The following is a 19,706-nucleotide window of genomic DNA, read 5'->3' as shown; positions in this document are numbered from 1 at the left end:
AGAGAAGACAGCTCTGTTGCAAAGTAGCAGAGCATCAAGTTGCTCTGCAGCTGAAAGCACCTAAATGGTGCAAGAGGGACCACTGCATCAACTGAAGCTGGCCAATGAGAGCACGGGTGAGTTTGCATGTCAGAAGGGGTTCGAGAGTTGGACTGCTTAGTTGGAACGAGAGGCAATGTCCCGACAGAGCAAGTCTGAGGAAGGTGGGGAATGAGTGAAGTTTGGTAATCTCTAAGGTCTTAAGTGATAGTGAGGCTGTCTGTACGGAAGTGATATTGTGGGCATGTTTCAGCTGAAATGCAATGAGATCAAGGCACTGCCGTAGTTTTGTAAGAGCAGGACCAAGAATAAGGCACCTCTTAAGAAAGCTCTACAGTAGTAAATGTAAGCGGGAAAGCCCAAGAGCAGTTGTGCTGTTCAGTGATGAAACGCTTCACCTTGAGATGCAAGCAAGAATTACCTGGCATCCTCTTTTTAATTTTGTAAAAGTTGGTGTGATACTGTCTGTGTGAGTTCAATTTGTTGCGTGCTGCTGATCTATCATTTTAGAACACTCTTGAGCCTGCTGCCAGGAAGTGGCACAAATATGCAGAGGGTCGTGAGTGTTTCTGCTGCACCAGTGAGTTCCATACATTTCTGATCCCCGCCTATATATAGGCGGTATATATATCAGGACATGGGACTCTGATAGCAAGCACTTTTGAACTACCAAGGCACTGCTAGACACCATACTGACTGTTATAGCTAGCACGCGGTAATGAGCAACCAGCGCTGGAACAAGTCCCAAGGAACAGTGCAATAGCAAAGCTGAGAACCGTGAGCGCTAGCTAGCACTTGCAAGCTGGGCAGAAGGGATGCTTGCAAAAAAATGTGACAGTGACTTCTCCAAGTTGCCTTGCATTCCTGCATGGCACTCTTATGCGCACGTAATTCGTCCGGCCAATCTAGGGGAGCACCTGAGAAAGGTGAGACACTCGTGTTGCGGCCTGAGCGAGCTGTAAAAGCAGGGGCTGGGCGCTCGAAACATTAGCAAATTCAGAGATGGATGACGATTGAAGACTAGAATCTTTTCAAGCCAAGTGCCGTGCGGACCACTCAAGTTCAAGATCTAGAATTCTAACACAAGAAGACATCTCAGTCAAGATTTACAAGCAAACCACAACACCATCACGGCAGAAGTAAGCAGGCAGTTCAATGGTAGAGTTCTGTCGTTGACACAGCTTTGCCCCAAATCCATGTCATGAGCCTGCTTCCTTTGCCAGAGATGGACTTGCACAATAATGTATATTCCAGTTCAGTTCTTCTTTCCGCAGCAAGCAGCAATAACATCTGCCATGGGAGCATGATCGGCAGTGCCCGCGTCCTTATGCGCATACAACACCTCGGCGCCATCAAAGATGAAGAGACCTCCCTGAAAGAGTATATAAAATAATAAATAGACAACCCAGATGGTAAGAAATGACACTGGAATCTGTGGCAAGCAAATTGGGTGCACCTAAACTTGAAAAGGCTTGAGAATAACCTGCTGAAAGGCATCATCATTCTTGGGTGGCTTTGTCATGTCGAAGGTGTAGCCCTTGACTGCTTCCTTGAACTTGTCAAAGTTCAATCCGCTGAGGGCCTGCATCACAGATGATAGCACATGTCATCGCCTTAGTCACTTTACAACAAGCACGAGTACAGTACATCAAAGTTTGGTGATGAAACATTTGTCAAGCGCTCAACACATTGAGTGGATAACAAACACACCGCTGGTGTTGCACGGCTGAAGAAGGTCCTGCCAATGCCTTCGTAGAGCGCCAGCTCACTGTATGCAAGTCGATCAGGGTCAAGAAACAGCAGCTCCTCAGGGAAGGGCACCCGCTCGCAGAACAGCTTGCCCTTCTCTGGCACGCCTGTGAGACCACAGCTGTCCGTCGAAACAATCTCCTGGGAGGCAGTGTTCAGGAGATTTGCTGTCAGCATGCAGGACACGTACCCACGCTCAGCGCAACCAGATCAACGCCAACTGCATCAAACTCCGGCTTGGCAGCAAGCAGGTCCTTCGCTTGCTGCCAGCAGAACTGCACAGAACACACCGAGTACCTTCGTCACTTTTCAGGTACAGGCAGAGCTCCTCAAGTGGAAGAGGGTTATCAATGATCGCAAGCACATCAGGCACGCGTGTGAGATACTGAAGCCTACCGGTCAGCCAAGGTGTCGCAGGAGGGCAAAGACAGTGCGGTTCTTTGTGGTGAGGTCCTTGACACTGACGGAGTCCCCACGGACATTCAACACTTTGACCTCTGGCTTGCTGCGCACACATTTGGACCTTAGTGTACACATCTATGAAGTGATTTCCAACAAAGACAACATCTATGGGTATTGAGCAGCTTACCTGAAGAATGGATTCTTCCCAATGCTGCAGCTAACCCGCTTGGGTTTCGCAGGGACATGGCATGTGCGCATCTGTTTGACTTGCATTGGAACCTGCAGACACATAGCAACGTGTTCAATGGTAAGACACATCCAGAAAGCCTTTGTTGCAAAATACGAGTATTTAAAACGAGTTCGCTGCTCTTTACCATAAACGAGGCAGCCCTCGACCGGAGAGGGCGACCCATCATAGTGGCTCTGATCATTGCGATTGAGGATGCCCGTGCTTACGGGACTTTCTTCTGTGTTGATCGCTGAGGACCGATCATCCTTGCTCGGGGCGACGTGTCGTCGTGGTTGACTGGACCCCCTCAAGGCCAGTCCAAGGCCTCATCTTGGATTCTTGATGCTCCAATCCGGGCCAAGCATGCAGCACCAATTTCTTGCATTTAGAAATCTTTCGATTGAAAATTCTTTATCTTGATTAGTACAAGCAGCCGGGGGATTGAATGCTTATTTGACGGGTCCACAAACGGGGAAATCTGTCTGTGACTTGACACTTGGCCAGTCATCAACACGATTCGAGATTCACCTTGCAGAGACCTTGCATTAGAATACAGTCTCAAGGGGGAGCACTAGACAAATGGGGGCTTTGACGTGTACTAGGCCCTTGCATCCGAACAGTTCCCGCCATCTCCAAAGATTGCACAAACGGGCAAACGACAAAAATCGGGCGATCACTAGAAGACGATGTGTCAACGTCAAGGCGTTTCGAAGCGATGTTGATGGCGTGATGCTGCCGATGGATGCGTATCGAGTAAGAATGCTGGCCTGTGAAGAAAAGATGTTTCTGCATGGAGATGCACTTCTTACAAATGCATACATATTACCGCCGCAGTATAACAAGAATTATGGAGATCTGTAATGTGTTGCGTCAATCAGGTCCTGGGGGTCAATCGGGCAGCAAGCAGGGAGACCTGTCTCAGAGCATCAGAGAAATTGTTGAGCGATGTGGCAGATGTGGGGTACACACAGGTAATAACCAGCCCAGTCAATTTGCTGGTATACGGTTACAACACACTGCACTGCTTGTACCTTCCTCAACCCTCGCCCGGCACTGGTGCAGGAGATGGTTCTCTCTAGAGCGCTTGTTCTAGAGGCAACCACAAATGTGCTGACAGACTACACGTCCAGACGGGCCTATGACCGCTCTCTACAGATTGAGATTCCCTATACGCACCTCCCAGGCATGCTCTTTCTCCCACTCACCTGCACTCACACGCTCCACAGAACACGGGCCTTCGTCCCCTGCGATGCCTGCATTGGGGGTTTAGCTGACATATGCTGTGTCTGCAGGCGCATTCGCCCTCATGCAGGAAGCTGGGGATGTGCAGCCGGTCATCAGGTGGGCCAAGGCCTGGCTGGAAGACAATGGCATGGACAGGCGGGCCAAAGATGTGGCGCTCACAGCCGCCCTGGCCCACTGCGACCTAGCAGGTGCGCCAGGCTCTTCAAATTACACCACATGAGAGCGATGCTCTGCTGCGTGAATAACGGCTGAGCAATGGTTGTAATTGTAGCAAAGGGCATGCCTTTTCCCCAAAGGTTGATAAGTAAGTGTTGCGAGGATTGTGAGTGTGATGGTGGAGCGTGCTGTGCAGCGTACTGGCTGGAGGAGAAGGGCAAGGACAAGGTGAGGGAGTGCTCGGGGCTGCTCAAGGCCGCTCTGGACATCCTGCAGCAGTACAGGGCCGCCCCCGAGCTGCAGGCCGACATCGCCGCAGCCCATGAGGCGCGCTCCTCGCCTGCTGTGAAAATCACTCCCAGCAGAATCACTGGCAATGGATATGTTGTCAGGAAATAGAAAAGGTGGCTTTATAAATGGTGGTCACTTGTCTGGTTACTGGTAAATGTGCCTTGCAGGTTCTGCAGATATGTGTATTATGATGCCTGGATGTTCAGCCGCTGTTATATGTGCATGATGCTGCGGGTGTTCCAACAAGTAGCACAGTGGTCCTTCACAACTACCTTCTGTAATGCCGGAGACATAACAGCGGCCGGTGGGTGTCGCAGGAGCTGCAGGCGCAGGTTGCGCTGGAGCTGGTGGGCTTGGAGCAATCGGCGGAGGAGAGAGCCGTCGGCCTTGAGGCGCTGCCAGGAGTGCTGTGGCAGGAGGGGCTGCCCGTGCAGCGCTTCCCGCGCCTCAAACTGGACCGCACCAGCTACCTGAAGCAGCTGCGCAGCCTCACCACCCCCGCAGAGCAGGTGCCCTCCTCACTGCTCTGTGCGCCGCGCGCCGTGCTTGGTCGCTGCGACGCTAGAAATGCTTGCAGGGGAGCTTCCATGGGACACAAACGGTGCAGTGCACTGACAGATGGAGACGGAGAAGCGGCCTGTGCAAGCTTGTGAGCATCTGCCTCTGCCGCAGGTTGCTCTGTACGGCGGCGCCCCAAGCATGGAGGCGATTCCGAGTCAGGAGCGCTACACTGCGGCCGTCGCCTGCATCGCCGAGGGCGTTGCCTCCCGGAAGCCCGCGCTGATCAGCACCGCACTCCGCTACCTGACCAGCTACCAAGCCGCCGCCCCCGACCTCGGGTCCGCCCATGTTCCTACCGCTCGCAGACCTTGCATGCAATCTGATGTGATCATTAGTGCTCCTGGGCCGGGAGATTGTTGTGTTTTTGATGCACCATTGTTTACATAGCCAGGCAGCCCTTTCCCCTCACTTTGGCGCTCGCACTGATTCCCATGTATGCATTCTCTCCTGGATTATTCCGTAGCCGGCTCTGACAAGACGGCAACTGCAGCAGCGCTCAGAAGATGCTACGGCTGACGAGAAATTGTCGAATGGATGCACAGTGAGGAGGCTGCGGATGTGCGAGTGGATCTGGCGGTGTGCAAGCTGCTGCTGGGCCGCAGGCAAGAGGCCGAAGCTGAGCTCTGTCTTTCCGCCGACGCGCCGCAGCCGCCCGACCCAGCAGTGCAGGAGTTCATCCTGGTACGCCCTTCGCCAAGTCCCCAATTTCACAACAAAAGTGGATCCTCAATCTCAGAGACAAATTAATGACAACCTTGGTGTCAAGCGGCGTCCTCCCTGTACCTTTCCACGTGTGCAGATCTTCCAAGCAATAAATAAGAAATAGGTGCTGAAGCCGCAATCATATTGGCAGGCCCAGGTGGTGGAGGATGGGGACATGCTGCCAGGATTGGTGGCGCTGGCGCAGTCATGGCTGGATGACGTCGCCTTGAGCAGCTTCCGCAGGTCCTCCACCAAGGCCGCGGACCTGGACACCTGGTTTGCCAACCCCCAGGTCACCCTGTACCTCAAGGTCACTTGCCGCCCCTCACTGGTCCCACTGCATCGTTTACTAGCTTGCCTATCATTGCCAGATTGTACCCCATTCTTGCTGGCCCAGTGCTTGGAGCCCGCGTGATGGTAACAGAATACTCTGCTACTAGACATGCACTGCCCATGACACTCAGGCGTGTGTGATGTGGGGGTGCAGTCGAGAGGTGTTGTGGATGGTGTACTGGGCAAGCTGGGCGGCACGGGCAGCCTTGTGGGAAGGGGCGCGCGCATGCTCCGGGGCGGCGCGGTGTCGGCCGCCAAAGCCTCATGGAGGGCGGTGAAGGGCCTTGTGCCAGAGCGCGCATCTCCCTCTGAAGAGCAGCCCTCCCCTGTGAGCACAGTCAGCCTCCCAGCTATCTTATCCTTTTGTGATTGCATGTGCATCCAATGCACTGTCATGAGGTGCCCGGCGGCATTTAACTGGTGACTATGGGGGCTGGTTTGTAAGTTGGAGCGGTTCAATTCTGTGCAGGAGGAAATCGAGCATGGGAGTGCAGCTGAGCCAGAGGCGTCTGACAGTGGCTCAGAAGCGGCAGCCCTGCCGCCTCTGGATCTAACCACTGAGAGGGCCGCTGTCAGCACTGCTACCTCTTCTTTCAGCGCAGCAGAGAAGGTGTACCCCTCTTCCATGCCCCCAGCTCCTGCATCTGCCCACTAGAAATGGGCAACAGCGTGAATGGCCTGGCAATGCAAGTGCAGGTGGCGTCACCTGCTGAGGACGAGGCAGCCAGCCGCCACAGCAGCAGCGGGAAGCTCAGGAGAGCCATCGCAGCCTCGGCAGGCGCGGCAGCCGCCATGCAGGCGCCGCCCCAGTCACTGCCGGAAGTGGAGCTGGAAACCGCCAAGCAAGAGCCAGTCGGCGCCCTGGTCAGGCGCTACGCAGGCAAGCACCCCAGATCCAACACTCCCAGGCTCGCTTTGGATACCAACTGTGATCGTGGAGAATGTGATTACCTTCTGCATCACCACCTGTTCGTGCCATTGCTCTCTTGAGGTGCATCAATTGTCAAGACTCCCGGCAGCATAAGCCCAGCCGCTCGCAGGGGTCTTGCCTGCCAAAGCCGTGCACGGCCCGTCGAAGAAAATGGCTGCATGCGCAGGGGAGCTGCCGGTGGCGGCGGCAGCAGCGCCGTTGAGGACGGGCGTGCCGGGGGCGGCCGGCCGCGTCGGGAGCCGGGAGGCGCGCGCGGACAGCGACGACGGAGTGGTGGAGGCGTGGGGCGCGGCCAGCAGCATCCCCCCGCTGGAGCCGTCGGGGCCGGCGATGCTGCCGCTGGACATCGAGCGCGAGATGTGGCAGTCCTTCGCCGCCGTGCGCCAGCGCCGCGCCATCCGCCTCTTCAAGTTCACCCTCGGCCTGGTGCTGCCTCTGCCCCACCTCCCTTATTTGATGGATGATCAGTGCTCAGTAGTGTGAGGCCGCCGCCACTTATCATGTGAAGCATGATAAGGTGTTCTGTAGAGCATCTGCAGCCAGAAAGCAGATTCTCTCTCCCCAGGTCCTGGTTCTTCAGACGGAGCACGACTGATGCCCCAGGGAATCACTGCTGTTCTGAGCAAAAAAGAGTGCTGCACTGCAGGCGGCCATCGCGGTGGGGATCATTGGGTGGAGGAAGCCCGAGGCGCTGCGGCCGTCCAACATCGCAGCTGCTGTGACGGCGCCCGGCCGAGCAGCCATGGGGTGGGTGCAGGAAACGCTGGTCCCCCCGGGGCCACCGCTGGCTGTGGAGGACGCGCGCTCCCTCGTGCTGCGCTGGCAGGCCACCAAGGCCTCCGCCCTCGGTGCGCACCCGGCCGCACTCTCCACGAATTCATGGACAAATACAATGCTTCAAAGCCTTGCCACAGGCTCTCCTGACACGTGCCATGGCACGTGGCCACCCTGCGTCGGAGGAAGACATTGTATCTGTCCACATTCTGTCAGAAGATGCAAGAGAAAGGCAGATGGGGTCTCAATGCTCAGGCCGTAACTCTTGGATGCAAGTCAGAGAGATTTAGGTCCTCAGCAGAAGAGGATGTCTCGTTTCTTGACTGATTTTGGACAAGCCTGGAAATAAACATAGGGGAAGGGGCTGCTGGGCTGAGCGGGGCGGGATGGTGTGCCAGGTGGCGACCATGACGTGGCAAGCCTGGACGGCATCCTGGGCGAGCGCATGCTGCAGGCCTGGAAGCTGCGCGCCGACGCCCTGCGCAAGGACCAGAGGTGCGCCCCGGCTTTGCCATGGTCATGATTTGTTGGAGAAAAAGTGGAGGAATTGAAGGCCGGATATGCAGAGCGCGCTGGCATTCTGCAGCAGCCGCTGCGGGGGCGTCAGTGCGGGGGCGTCAATGCCTCTCTCTAACATAGGCACTCTTTTGCAACACCTCAGTGCTCTTTGGCGGCATCAACACCCCCTCAGCTGGAGTCTGTGGGGGCCCTGTGAGGCCCTTGGAAAGTTATCTTCTTTTGGGAGCAACATCAAGGCGACTTACTGAGTGACTTGCGAGAATGCCAGCTGAGGGTCCTGCACAAAGGAGAGGGTGTGATCTTGCCTCGGCTTTTGAAGCCTGGGTGATGCAACGCGCGCAGGCACTGGCGGTACGATCTGCGCGAGGTGACGATAGACCGGGTGGAGACTTCGCGCGACGGCAGGCGGGCGCTCGTGGAAGCCACTCTCACGGAGGGCGGCGAGCTGCTGGCGGCCGACGGCACACTCATCGACTCCTACCGCGCCACCTTCACGCAGGAGTACGAGATGCGCCTCTGCGGCGCCCGCGGCTGGCGCCTCGTCGCCAGCAAGCTCGTCTTCTAAAGCTCGCACAGCCGGTGCTGCAGCAGCAGCAGCAGCAGCAGCAGCAGCAGCAGCAGCAGCAGCAGCATGCGCAGTCACAAGTGACGGATATGAGGAATAAGAAAAGGCACATTTTTGTACTCGATAACCCCGGGTCTGAAGGGCCTTCATTGGGTCTGAAACCGAGGCATTGGTGCCGATCTGTGGCATGCGCAGCACAGCATGGGCGGCATATCTCTGACATGCATTGAGATTGATTCACCCTTGTGAAGCCAGGAAGATTTGAATTTGTAATGACGGATTTATAATTATCTTTCCTTCTGGTGACTGAGACAGCTCGGAGCTGGCCCACCGGGGTTGTGAAAGCATTGTTGACTGACACGTGCACGGGCCCGCTGGCAATTAACTATGTGAGGGCATATTTGTAAATTAATGTCATCAAGCACTTTGATTAGCTCTGTTTGGGCATTTCAACGCAGTTCCCTTCAGTGATGACGGTTCCAGGGTTTTGCATACCCCTCTGGAGATCACGGGAACCCTGTTTGAAAAGAAATTTGATGATCGATCGGAAGCTGAGTCATCCCGGGCGGGTGCCCGGGATGACTACCTGCGAAATGCAAGCCGCGGTAGTTCAACGAACTGGAACAACGAAGTATCCATCCAGAACGGTAGGGATTGTTATAATGCCGTCGCATCGCACGTAGGAGCATAAAGGACGAGCATTTGGAGGCTGCTTCAGCTCGGGTCAGCTGTGTAACCGAGCGATCTCTCGTGCACAGCACCGACTAGAGCGGGTTGGCAACTTCCTGGAGTCTCAGCCAGCGCAGTATCGACCTAGACTTACAGCGAGCCTCCTCATAGTTTGATGGAGTGAGAGGGAACTCAAGGGAACAGCTCCGCGATGCAACGGAGAGGGCCCTTCGCGGCTCTGCTTTTTGCAGCGCAATGTGTCAGCTTTTGCCTGCTCTTCGCTGAGGCCGACGCTTTGGTACGGCCAACGCTCATTTTTGCCCTCAGTTCAATTGCAATTCGCCTGTTTTGCTGCCGAGGGGCAACCCCCAGGGTGCTCTATTCTTTCGTTGCATATGCCGTTTGGTAATCCGAACTTCTTGATGTCGGTCGTTGAAGGTGTACACCAACATTCCGTCTTGTTTGCTTTGTTTTCAGGGATCAACGGGAGCTTCAGGTCAAGGTGAGATTATATCTTGGATTCAGCAGACAATTTCGTGGGCCAGGCTTGGGAATGCTCTGCCCTCGATTACCCTTACCGTCAACAGCCAAAGGCAGAATTTTGGAGATGAAGAGATGTAGAGCACAGAAGTTGTGTCTTCAGCCAAGATCCAACAACTGTTCAAAGAGGTACTGAAGGGATTGATTGAGCGCAGGTACTCTTGGCAACAATGAGATCATCCAGCTCCTTCAGGACATCCCAGTCACGATGAGGAACACTGACACAGTGGCATGCCGGCTCCCAGTCGTTTGGAAGTAAGCCCACAACCTCCTGGCTGTCTCCTGGGTGTTTCAGCCTCCACACAGGACATGCAAATGTCGCGAATCCATTCTGCAATGCTGAGCAGCATGTGCCTCGCAGGGACGAGCTCCTCACAAACTGCAAGGAGGCCACGAAGATCAGCCCCACCCCCTGGTGTTTCACCGCCGACTACAACAAGCGCCGTGCTTGCACTGCTGAGGCCGGCGCCACCCGCCCCCTCTCCTGGTTCCTGGCAGCCAAGATGGTGCGCGCCCTTTGGCCCATTGACCGGCAGTATACGCCAGCCCTGCCAATTTGCCATGCACAATTCCAGTGCACCTTTTTCGCGCTGTGTTTCCTGAAACCCATGCGCAGTCCATGAGGAGTCATGTGCAGTAATCTGATGCCCCGCTGATGGTCTCATGTATCTGGGAATGTGCAGGCGACAGACGGCAAGCCGGGCAGCCTCTGTTCGATGTCCGGCGGCCCGGTGGCGGGCTACAACATGAGCGCGTGCACGCAGCAGCTGGTGTGCGCGCCCATGAAGAGCGGCAAGCTCGTCGGCACCGGCATCGGCTTCTGCAACCTCACAGCCCCCGGCCAATCGGTGCGCTGCCCTGGCATCCAATGGCAACACTTCTTTGCAAAGTATTCCTTGCATCCCCCTTCCCTCTACATTCATCAGAGGGATAGGGAACACAACTTGTCGTACTGGCATTTCCCTGTGATCTTTCTGCTAGGAAAGATGCTTGCGCTCACAGCAGATTTTCTCCTTGATTGATACGCTGCTCAGTGCTTGGATGGTGTTTCTGACGGGGAGGTGATCTGTGTGGTGCAGTACGAGGTGGCCCTCGACACGCGGCCGCAGTTCCTGACCAACGGCCTGGAGCCAGTGATGACCCCCGCGGCGCAGGCCAAGACCGTGAACAACGACAACACCGGCTCCACTGTGGGCGCTGTCAACGGCCTGCAGGACGTTCTGGTGTACACCAGGGTCACCACCCAGGGCACCCCCTGCAAGCTGCCCCTCGTCTACAAGTGCGTTCCCAGGCCAAAGCGCTGCTGCAGATTGTTTCAGTAATTGTTCTGCAAGCACAATGTTACATTATTGAGGTGTATACACCTCAATAATGTGTGACGAGAACATCTCTCTTTTAGTGTGTGCTGCACAGCCTGAATGCATGATGGCTCAGTCTTTGGTCATTGCCAAAACCTCAACGGTCATCAAGAGGTATGCTTGGGACCTCATCAGTCCTCAAGATGACTCATGCCTGATATGAGCGGGGCGCCTGCACGCGGCTGAGACTGACGGGCTGTGGCGGCTGCAGGGGAGCGCTGCTCACCGACTGCATCGACGTGAAGGGCCAGTCCTCCTGCTTCACCGACAACCTGCAGACGCTGCAGCCCTGCAAGGCGCTGGAGGCCGGCAAGGTGGCAGACACGCAGCCGCTCTCAGACCTGCTCGCCGACGGCACCGCCGCGGCCGGCTCCCATGGCGACGTCTGCAAGCTCTACGCTGACGCCGGTGCCAACATTGGCGCCCTGAATGTCTCCTCCTGTGCCGACAAGCTGGCCTGCACCCCTCTCCAGGTACTTGACTGACTTGACCGTACTTGACTGACCGACTGGCCTGCCTGTGTCAAAAGCGGAAAAGTAGCCCAGCTGAGAAGCAACAGACGCTGCTGCTTCTTCAAAATTGCAAATTGGGAAGACAATATATTGGTGCTGCTTCTCTGCGGATGGCCACAGTTGCTGCACCGCTTTGTTGGTTGCAAATTTGCTTTGATAGCTGCAATGGCAATTGCATCCTGCAATGTGCACAAATGATGACAACCCTGCTGCACTGCAGGTGGCTCCCCTGGTCGGCTCGGGCTTTGGCTACTGCGCCAACGCGACGGGCAACACCACTGGTGAGGTGGACGCTGCCCTGCCGTCCTCGGCCGGGGGCGTTGCCTCCCTCTCCAAGTACAACGTGGTCCCCAGGACAACCATCATCAACGAGAAGTGCCGCCTGCCCGTCGTCTGGGGGTCAGTCTCCCATCCCTTGCGCCCTGTTGCATTCTTTCTTCTCTCTGCAGCTGTGCCCAAATGACTGAGTTCTAACAGTAAGGAGTATTGGGCAGCAGGTGCACTGCTGTGCAATGCATGAAAAAACTCGTCGAAATTGGTGTCTGATGTGGAATTCTTGTTGACGTGTGCGCTGCTGGGGTTGGTGCAGGGACAGCCTCCTGCTGGACTGCGTGCCTTTGAGCTCGGGCAGCAAAGTGCCTGAGTGCTTTGTGGAGGGTCTGAGTGTGGTGGACGAGTGCAAGCCCTCCAGCGCAGCCCCCTCCTCCCTCAAAGCCATGCTGGACGCCGCCAATGGCACTGACCGCAAAGCCGGCTCCCTCTGCTTCATGTCCAACCCCGCCGGCAAGGTGAGAGCTTTGTCAGCAATTTCCCCTTGCTCCATTAGCTTCACACATGACCTTCTGCTCCCGTGATGAAAGCGTTGGGCATGTCAAAAATCTGGGGGGGGCCAGGGCATGATAGGTCTAAAAGTGAAGTTAAAATTTAAATTTCAGTTTGAATTTGAAATCTGAACTCTGAAATCCGAGATTTGAATTGGGTGGGTGCAGGCGTGCGAGGGCGAGTTGTCGTGCATGCCGCTGACGGGCCCGATGGCGGGCGCGGGCGTGGGCCACTGCACCAACAACGACACCGTCAAGGGCCGCGATGCCGCCAAGGAGTACTACGTCGCCAAGCGCCATACAGTCAGCGGCGTTCCCTGCCGCCTGCCCATGGTTGCCGGGTGCGTGCGGATTTCTTCTCACAAAGGATTACTCTTCCTCTTGCACAAGACAGGCTCCCCCAGAAGAGAGCATGCGCAGCCACACTCACTGGGCTGCTGGAGAATAGTCGTTCTTGTTTGAGGGAGGAGGAGTGTTGCTGTGGGCAATGGCTGACTATAATGTTGCTGCCTCCAGGGGAAACCTGCTGCTGGACTGCACCAAGTCAAACGGCAAGGAGGTGTGCTTCACAGAGGGCTCCGAGACGCCCGAGGAGTGCGCGCCCGATGCCAAACCCGTCACCGCCGCCCTCTCCTCCCTCATGAATGCCGGCCAGGTGCTTTGTACACCCTTGCCACAGCCTCTTACAACCCCTTGTGCCTGTGTTTTGCGCTTATTAGTTTCTTGGTCTCTCTGCTTTATAGCTATGATTTGGTTTAAGTCAATGGCCACTATGGCCCGGAGATGACCCCTCTGACAGTACAACCTGCCACCTAATGTTTGATTGTATGGAGGATCTCTCTAACTGAGGGGTGCGGGCTGACAGGCAATGGACGGGATGAAGAACAGCATGTGCACGGACACGGATCGCTTCCGCGGCAAGAAGGTGGGCTGCAACACGCCGCTGGCCTGCGAGGCCATGATCGGGCCGCTGCTGCACTCGGGGTACGGCTACTGCACCGACCTCAACATCGGCAAGTTTGGCATGACCGCCGCCATGCGCGCCTCCAAGGTTGCCCAGCGCCGCACAGTCAACGGCGTCCCCTGCCGCCTGCCCCTCATGTACAAGTGCGCCCCCGGCCCCTCTTGTGTTTCTCAGATCAAGGTGCTCCCGTTCTGTGCCTCTGACAGGAATGGGTAATCCGTGTAGCCCACAACTTGGTCCTGTGTGTAGAAGGTATCCCTGCACTCAGCACACATTCCCATGTCAGAAATCATACCCTGCTCATTACACGCAGTTCACATTGAGCCTTTTCATTACAAGTGACTCATTAGTAACCATATGACTCAGCCAGATGACTTTTAGGGGGAACAAGGGAGCACCTTTTTCCTGCTTACCTGACTGATACACAACCTCTAGGTGGGGGCCCCGCCGTGGGGCACCCTATCACAGCATGCATAGCAGGGATGTGGAAAAGACAGGCATGGTCTGCATTGCGGCTGTGCGACGTGCACAGTGCTTGTTGGGTGCCCTCTGCTGCAAAAGAGCATGGTCATTGAGATGGGGTGTGTGTGCACGCCTGCAGTGGGCAGTTCCAGCAGGACTGCACCAAGTCGGCGGACGGCAGGACAGAGCAGTGCTTTGTGGCGGGGCAGACCGCGGCTCAGACCTGCGACCCCCAGCCCTTTGGCGACCCCGTCAAGCTCCCCATTCTCATGGTGCGCTCTCCTGCTCATGTGAATTTCCCCTACAGCTATTTACTTGTGAACGCTAAGCCCAGCAGCAACGCAGTTCTGGCTTTGAAAAAACTATCAACACTTAAGAGTGTGAAAACTTTTTGAACCGAGCTTGTTTGGGACTTACATTCTCAGCCTCAATCTTTTGTTTGAGCGCAGGCGGCCGGCCAGGCGGGTGACGGCGACCTGAACTCGATGTGCGCGCTGCCGCGCAACCGCAGCGGCAAGAGCGACTGCAACGAGCCGCTGTGGTGCACGGCCTCGGACGTCCCCCCCCTGCATGGCTCCGGCTACGGGTCCTGCGCTAAGCAGCGCCCCGTGGCCCCCGCCGCCCCCGCCATCACTGCCAATGCGCAGCCCAAGGCAGCCATGGCTCCGGCGTCCCCGCTCGACGGCTTTGAGGTCGCCATTCGCTCCACCCGCGAAGGCGCCTCCTGCCGCCTGCCCCTCATCTACAAGTGAGCCCTCCTTATTCATCCCTTGCTGTTGGATCACCAGGACTTGACCTGCAACCTCCTGCTCTGCAGTGGCTCTGTCTGGCTTTCATTTGATATTGGCTGCTGCACTGCCCCTGATGCTGCCTGCTTAATATCATTCACAAACTGTTGGCATGAGCAGCAAATGCAAGGAACAGCAGGTCCTGCCAACACAGTATATGCAAGCAAACAGATGCATAACGGACACTCACTCGCTTGTATCGGCTGCAGGGGCAACCTGATCCTGGACTGCCGGGACTTCAACAGCTCCGGCGTGGAGCAGTGCTTCACCAAGGGATCCTCGGAGGCCAAGCCCTGCAAGCCCGCGGCCAGCGGCACGGTGTACCCGCGCCTCACGGACGCGCTCGCCAACGGCACTGTCATTGACGGCGATGAGGGCAGCCTGTGCGTGCTCAACCCCGGCCCCGGCCGCACCGCCCCGGGCAACAGGTCCCCGTACATCCCCGCGTCCGCCGGCGGCGGCGGCTGCAACCTCGGCCTCAACTGCCTCTCCCTCAGGGTATGCTACCGCCCCCTTTCCTCTTCTTACTACCTTACTTTTTGAATTTGAACTGGCGCTGCTAGCGCTGCAGATGTGCATGCGGCTGTGGAGTAATCTTAATGTGCCTCTTGCTGCCTCTCTTTGCAAGTCAAAGTTGAGCTTGCATTGCTACCCTGCAGTGGTGCGTGTGGTTGAGAAACTCATGGGACTGCGCTGCAGGGTCCTATTGACGGCTCTGGCTATGGGTACTGCGCGCTGACGCTGGACGGTCAGACTCCGGTGAGGACGGGCAACGTGGCGGGCGGTCTGGTTGGCGTGCGCGTCGCCGAGCGCCGCACCGTCGACGGCACCAAGTGCCGCCTGCCCGTCGTCTACCAGTGCGCCCCTTTCTTCCCCCCTGCTCTCTGACCTTAATGGCAGTCATCCCCCTGGCACCCCACCAAATCCTGGCCATGTATATTACACTTGTCCCTGAGGTGCCAGCTTGGCCTGCTAGCACATGAGAGGCATCATGCGCTCTGGAACATGCGCTCTGTCCTCAACATCCCTATCTGTTGTTGTTGCTTCAGGCTTGGACAATTGCAGGGCCATCTTTTGACATCACTGACCTGGGCTGTGCATGTCTGCAGGGGCGAGCTGATCACAAACTGCCGCAGCCTGGACGGCTCGTCGCCGTCGCAGTGCTTTGTGGAGGGCCTGGTAACGGTGCAGGACTGCGCCGACACGCGCAACTACCCGACCGAGCTCATCTCCACGCTCCTCTCGACCGGCAAGGGCGCCGATGGCCAGGACGGCTCCCTCTGCACCACCATGCTCTCCTCCGGCACCCCCTCCAACTCCAAAGGTGCCCCCCTTCGCCCTGCTTTTTCCATCACTGTTTCTCTCTTGGTATCTTGGGTACAGATCTCCCTGTTTCTTGCACCGGGATCAATCATGGAGGCATGCTGGCGTGCCTGTGAACCCCAAGCTCAGCCTTGCAGAGGCTTGGAACAACAGCAGTTGTTCCCTGTCTGAATCTTTCAAGATGAAAGGATGTTGTTGACTGGGCTGGTGTGGCTGCAGTGCTGCCCTGCAAGATCCCCTTTACGTGCCTGCCGCTGCAAGCCGGCGGCGACGCCGGGTCGGGCAACGGTTACTGCACCTTCCTGGGCCAGCAGCCGCACGACGGCGCAGCCGCCATCCAGGTCTCTAACCGCGTGGCGGAAGGCGGCGTTCCCTGCCGGCTCCCTGTTGTCTACAAGTACGCCCACCCCTCCTCCCTCAACCCTGCTGCCACTTTAGGACTTAGATCCTGTACTCCCAACATGCAGAGGTCAAAGTGCCTTGGTGTTGCGCATCTCTTTTTTTACAGCATGGAGTAACAGGTGGGTGTTGCCTGGCGGAAGGAGAAGGGTGCGGAGAGGTTGTGGTGTGCTGTGCAGGGGTGAGCTGTTGACTGGGTGCGTGCCGGTGAACGGCGTGGACAAGTGCTTCACGGGGGACTTGGCAGCCGGGCCCGCGACGTGCGCCAAGGCCGTCGGCGGCTACAACCTGACCTCCTTCGCCGGGCTGCTGGCGCAGGGCAAGGGCGCCGATGGCCGCGAAGGCTCCCTCTGTGACCCCAAGGTGCGCCTGCTGCACACCTTTCTACGTCCCACTCATACTCCTGAACATTTCCTATCACAAGGCGCGGTGGCACTCAAGGAAATGCATGCAGCAGAGTGTAGTTGAGCAAGTAGATGGCTTTGACGGAAGCTTTGGAGGGGACAGGATGTTGAGTGCATTGCTGTGTGGCTGTGGAACAGGCGTCTGGATCGGCGATGCTGGGGTGCAACAAGGGCCTGTCGTGCGTGCCAATGAGCAAGGGCCCGCTGGCGACGGCCAAGTTCGGGTCGTGCCTGGGAGGGGAGGAGGCCAAGAAGGCGCTGGCCGCCATCGGCTCCGCCGCGCCAGCGCCGATCAAGGCGCCCGAGTGCGGCCCCGCCTGCATCGCCGGCGCAGCCGTCGGAGGCGCGCTGCTTGCGGCACTACTCGTTTCAGGAGCCTGGTGGTTCAGCGTCCGCCGCACACGCGCAAAGTGAGTTTGCAGCCCCCTCCCTCCCCTGCTTGTTGTCTTTTTGTTGACATACTCACCTTGCCCAAGATAGAGTAATACCTCCATGATGGGCGGCGCATGGCGGCCGTTTTGGCCGGGGGCAAGAGGTGCACCACAAGATGATGCAAGATGTGAGGTGCCACCTCCAACCCCCGCGTCGCTCATGTGCCTGGTGCGCCCCTGCCGCAGGCGACGCAAGTTTTCCATGTTCGACGACGGAACGATGGTGATCTCGGAACAGAAGTGACCGAGTCCCCGCCCGTCGCCGCAGGCGCAAGTCCATGTTCTCCAAGTTTGACGACGCCGAGTTCGCGGACGTGGCCGCCGCGTTCGGCGAAGGCGCGGCCAAGCCGAAGCCCAAGACCGTATCCATCGCTCCTGCGCGCTCCTCGGACGGCATCGGCGCATCCCCGGTCCACAAGTCCGCGCTCCCAATCCCCGCTACCCGCCCGCCGCGGCCGGCCGCCTCCAGGCCTTCGCCGTCGTCGGCCGGTAAAAAGCCGGCGGCGGCCGGCGGCGACGGCAGCGGCAACACCCCAGCATCGCTGATCGGGCCGAATCTGAGCGCGCTGGCGTCGCCGCGGTCCTCCAACCTCACGGACTCGTCACCGTTCGCGCAGACGCTCGAGCGCAAGAGCTCGGCTGCGTCCGCGCGCTTGGGTGAGGCCGAAGAGATTCCCAGCCCGGCCGGCCGCGGCGGCGCGCGGTCGCGGCAAAGTGCCTCGACGGCGCCCAGCGCGGATGAGGAGGCCGTGGGGGCATCTGGGGACTCTTCCTCGTCCATGCGATCAAATGCAGCCCTCATGAAGAAGGACTGACCATATTGTAAAGCGCTGGTCACGGCTTGTTTGGATCGTGCCGCGTGAAACGAGAGGGGCCACACGCTCCATCACTTTGATTTTGTTTGTCTTCCCGCAATTATTTGCTTGTTCTCACCTCTTCTGTCAGGCGCCGAACATTGTGAAGCGTGTAGATGTATTGCAACCTAGCTATGCGGCAGCCTGTGGGCACCCATACGGTTAAATCCCAGCACGTCATGTTTGTGACAAGTAACTTCAATGGTAGGGGCTCAATGAGTAGCAGCAGAAGTGGTGATCAAATGCGGGATTTACTGAAAGCTTGCAATTTTGATGTCGTTAATAAGAGTTTGATGCACCACTTGTATGGAGGGCCCGACAGCCTTGGCAGAAGAAATATGCTGTGCTGATGAAACGTGATTAGGAACAAATGCTGCAGCATCCTGAGGCAAAACATGTCTCCTCGTTCATGCAGGAGGCAAGGTTTTCACAAACGTATGTAATCTAATTTACAATGTAATTTACAACCATGACGTGTTCATGGCACATGTTGCCACATCTAGTCACAGCTATTCGACACTCATTCCACATCAAACCATTTTACTATTTCAACGTTCCTTCCTGGCTGGCATGAGTTATGCAAGCAGCACAGAACCAATCTGTAGGCCAAGACTCTCATTATTTTGCACGCTGCTTCAGCTCAAAAAGCCGCAGAGCTCCCCTGGAGTGAGAGGCACTATGTCCACCCGCCACCTCCGCACAGTCCGAAATGTCTGTCACGTCCCACAGCTTGCGTGCTTGCTGAAAGAAAAGCTTGTCACTCTTCCATCGCCTCACATGTGACAGAAGTATCCTTGTCCCGGGGCTGCCTGAAACACCACCTTCACTTCATAACTTTGTGTGCAGCGCGGAACAGGCTGCTGCAATGACGTGTTGTGAGAAGAGGCCCAAGGGCAAATGCATGCACCGATGGGTCTTTCTGTTGGAGTCCCCCTGCAGCTATCTACCAGATTAGAGGATAGCTCCGCTTTTCTATGTGCCAAGCAGGGGTGAATGCCCTCACACCTAGCGCTCTGAGGGCGTGCAGCAAGGGCTGAAAGAGCTCTCGACGGTACACCACATCCGCTGCCACAATCAAGTCTGGTGTGCGCCACTCTGGAGGGAGCTCTGACACCTCTGTCTGGCCCCAGACAAACTCGCACGCTGCTGCGCTGCCTCTGGCTGCTCTGATGGCATCTTGATTGAGTGCAATATTTTCTCGCACAAGATTCTGCAGGTCAGACAGGGAAGGCACTCATGCCTGCAGAAATTCATCCCATTTGCAGGCAAGCATGGCGTGTAGAGAACAAAGAATCAAGCCATAACACGGCCCAATCGCAGCTGACTTTGGGATGTGAGAAGGATCAGCACCAAGGGATCTGGAAGGTCTGTCAATAGAACTTCAGCACCCAAAGCAGAGAAGCAGAGCCCCACAAGCCCACAGCCGCATCCCAGTTCAAGGACTCGCACTCCCTACGCTTCACAGGACCCGAGCCGGTGAGCTGCAGAGAAGAGGGTGATGGGCGCTGCAAGGAGGCGCAGAGACGCAGCGACACTAGATAAATCACACACCTGCCAGCAGTTGGGCCTCTGCTGGTGCTGGATCTCTGCATGCTTTGCCAAGGTGAGCGATGATGGCCATATTTGAAAGCTTAGCCCCTGCACCAAGGCACCAAGCGTGCCAATCTGTCCTGTGAGTGCGTGCC

The 19,706-nt window shown here is 56.9% G+C and overlaps 3 protein-coding genes across 3 annotated transcripts; 2 read left to right on the top strand and 1 right to left on the bottom strand.

Moving 5' to 3' along the window:
* Positions 1-1,294: 1,294 nt before the first annotated feature.
* On the bottom strand, positions 1,295-2,435 carry COCSUDRAFT_61626 (hypothetical protein; the record flags this gene model as incomplete). The annotated part of the gene is made up of 6 exons (XM_005649894.1): positions 1,295-1,411; positions 1,523-1,621; positions 1,750-1,895; positions 1,979-2,063; positions 2,218-2,293; positions 2,413-2,435. The coding sequence occupies 6 exons, from the start codon at positions 2,433-2,435 to the stop codon at positions 1,295-1,297; spliced, it is 546 nt and encodes a 181-aa protein (XP_005649951.1).
* Positions 2,436-3,364: 929 nt separating this feature from the next.
* On the top strand, positions 3,365-8,496 carry COCSUDRAFT_61625 (hypothetical protein; the record flags this gene model as incomplete). The annotated part of the gene is made up of 14 exons (XM_005649893.1): positions 3,365-3,380; positions 3,712-3,852; positions 4,017-4,165; positions 4,429-4,620; positions 4,784-4,950; positions 5,215-5,353; positions 5,526-5,684; positions 5,862-6,035; positions 6,177-6,317; positions 6,404-6,635; positions 6,805-7,064; positions 7,285-7,486; positions 7,811-7,907; positions 8,274-8,496. 14 exons carry the CDS (start codon positions 3,365-3,367, stop codon positions 8,494-8,496), a joined length of 2,292 nt encoding a protein of 763 aa, XP_005649950.1.
* An 880-nt stretch (positions 8,497-9,376) lies between these two features.
* Positions 9,377-17,982, top strand: COCSUDRAFT_46705 (hypothetical protein; the record flags this gene model as incomplete). Its single annotated transcript, XM_005649892.1, has 19 exons — positions 9,377-9,463; positions 10,053-10,211; positions 10,389-10,553; positions 10,785-10,984; positions 11,275-11,536; positions 11,796-11,974; positions 12,165-12,363; positions 12,565-12,737; positions 12,913-13,051; positions 13,262-13,503; positions 13,962-14,094; positions 14,272-14,570; positions 14,820-15,108; positions 15,310-15,467; positions 15,720-15,934; positions 16,153-16,330; positions 16,512-16,695; positions 16,875-17,146; positions 17,436-17,982. 19 exons carry the CDS (start codon positions 9,377-9,379, stop codon positions 17,980-17,982), a joined length of 4,080 nt encoding a protein of 1,359 aa, XP_005649949.1.
* Positions 17,983-19,706: the final 1,724 nt, after the last annotated feature.

This window comes from Coccomyxa subellipsoidea, assembly GCF_000258705.1.
Source record: "Coccomyxa subellipsoidea C-169, whole genome shotgun sequence".
Classification (NCBI taxonomy): domain Eukaryota; kingdom Viridiplantae; phylum Chlorophyta; class Trebouxiophyceae; family Coccomyxaceae; genus Coccomyxa; species Coccomyxa subellipsoidea.
This window is presented reverse-complemented; position numbering and strand designations above follow the sequence as displayed.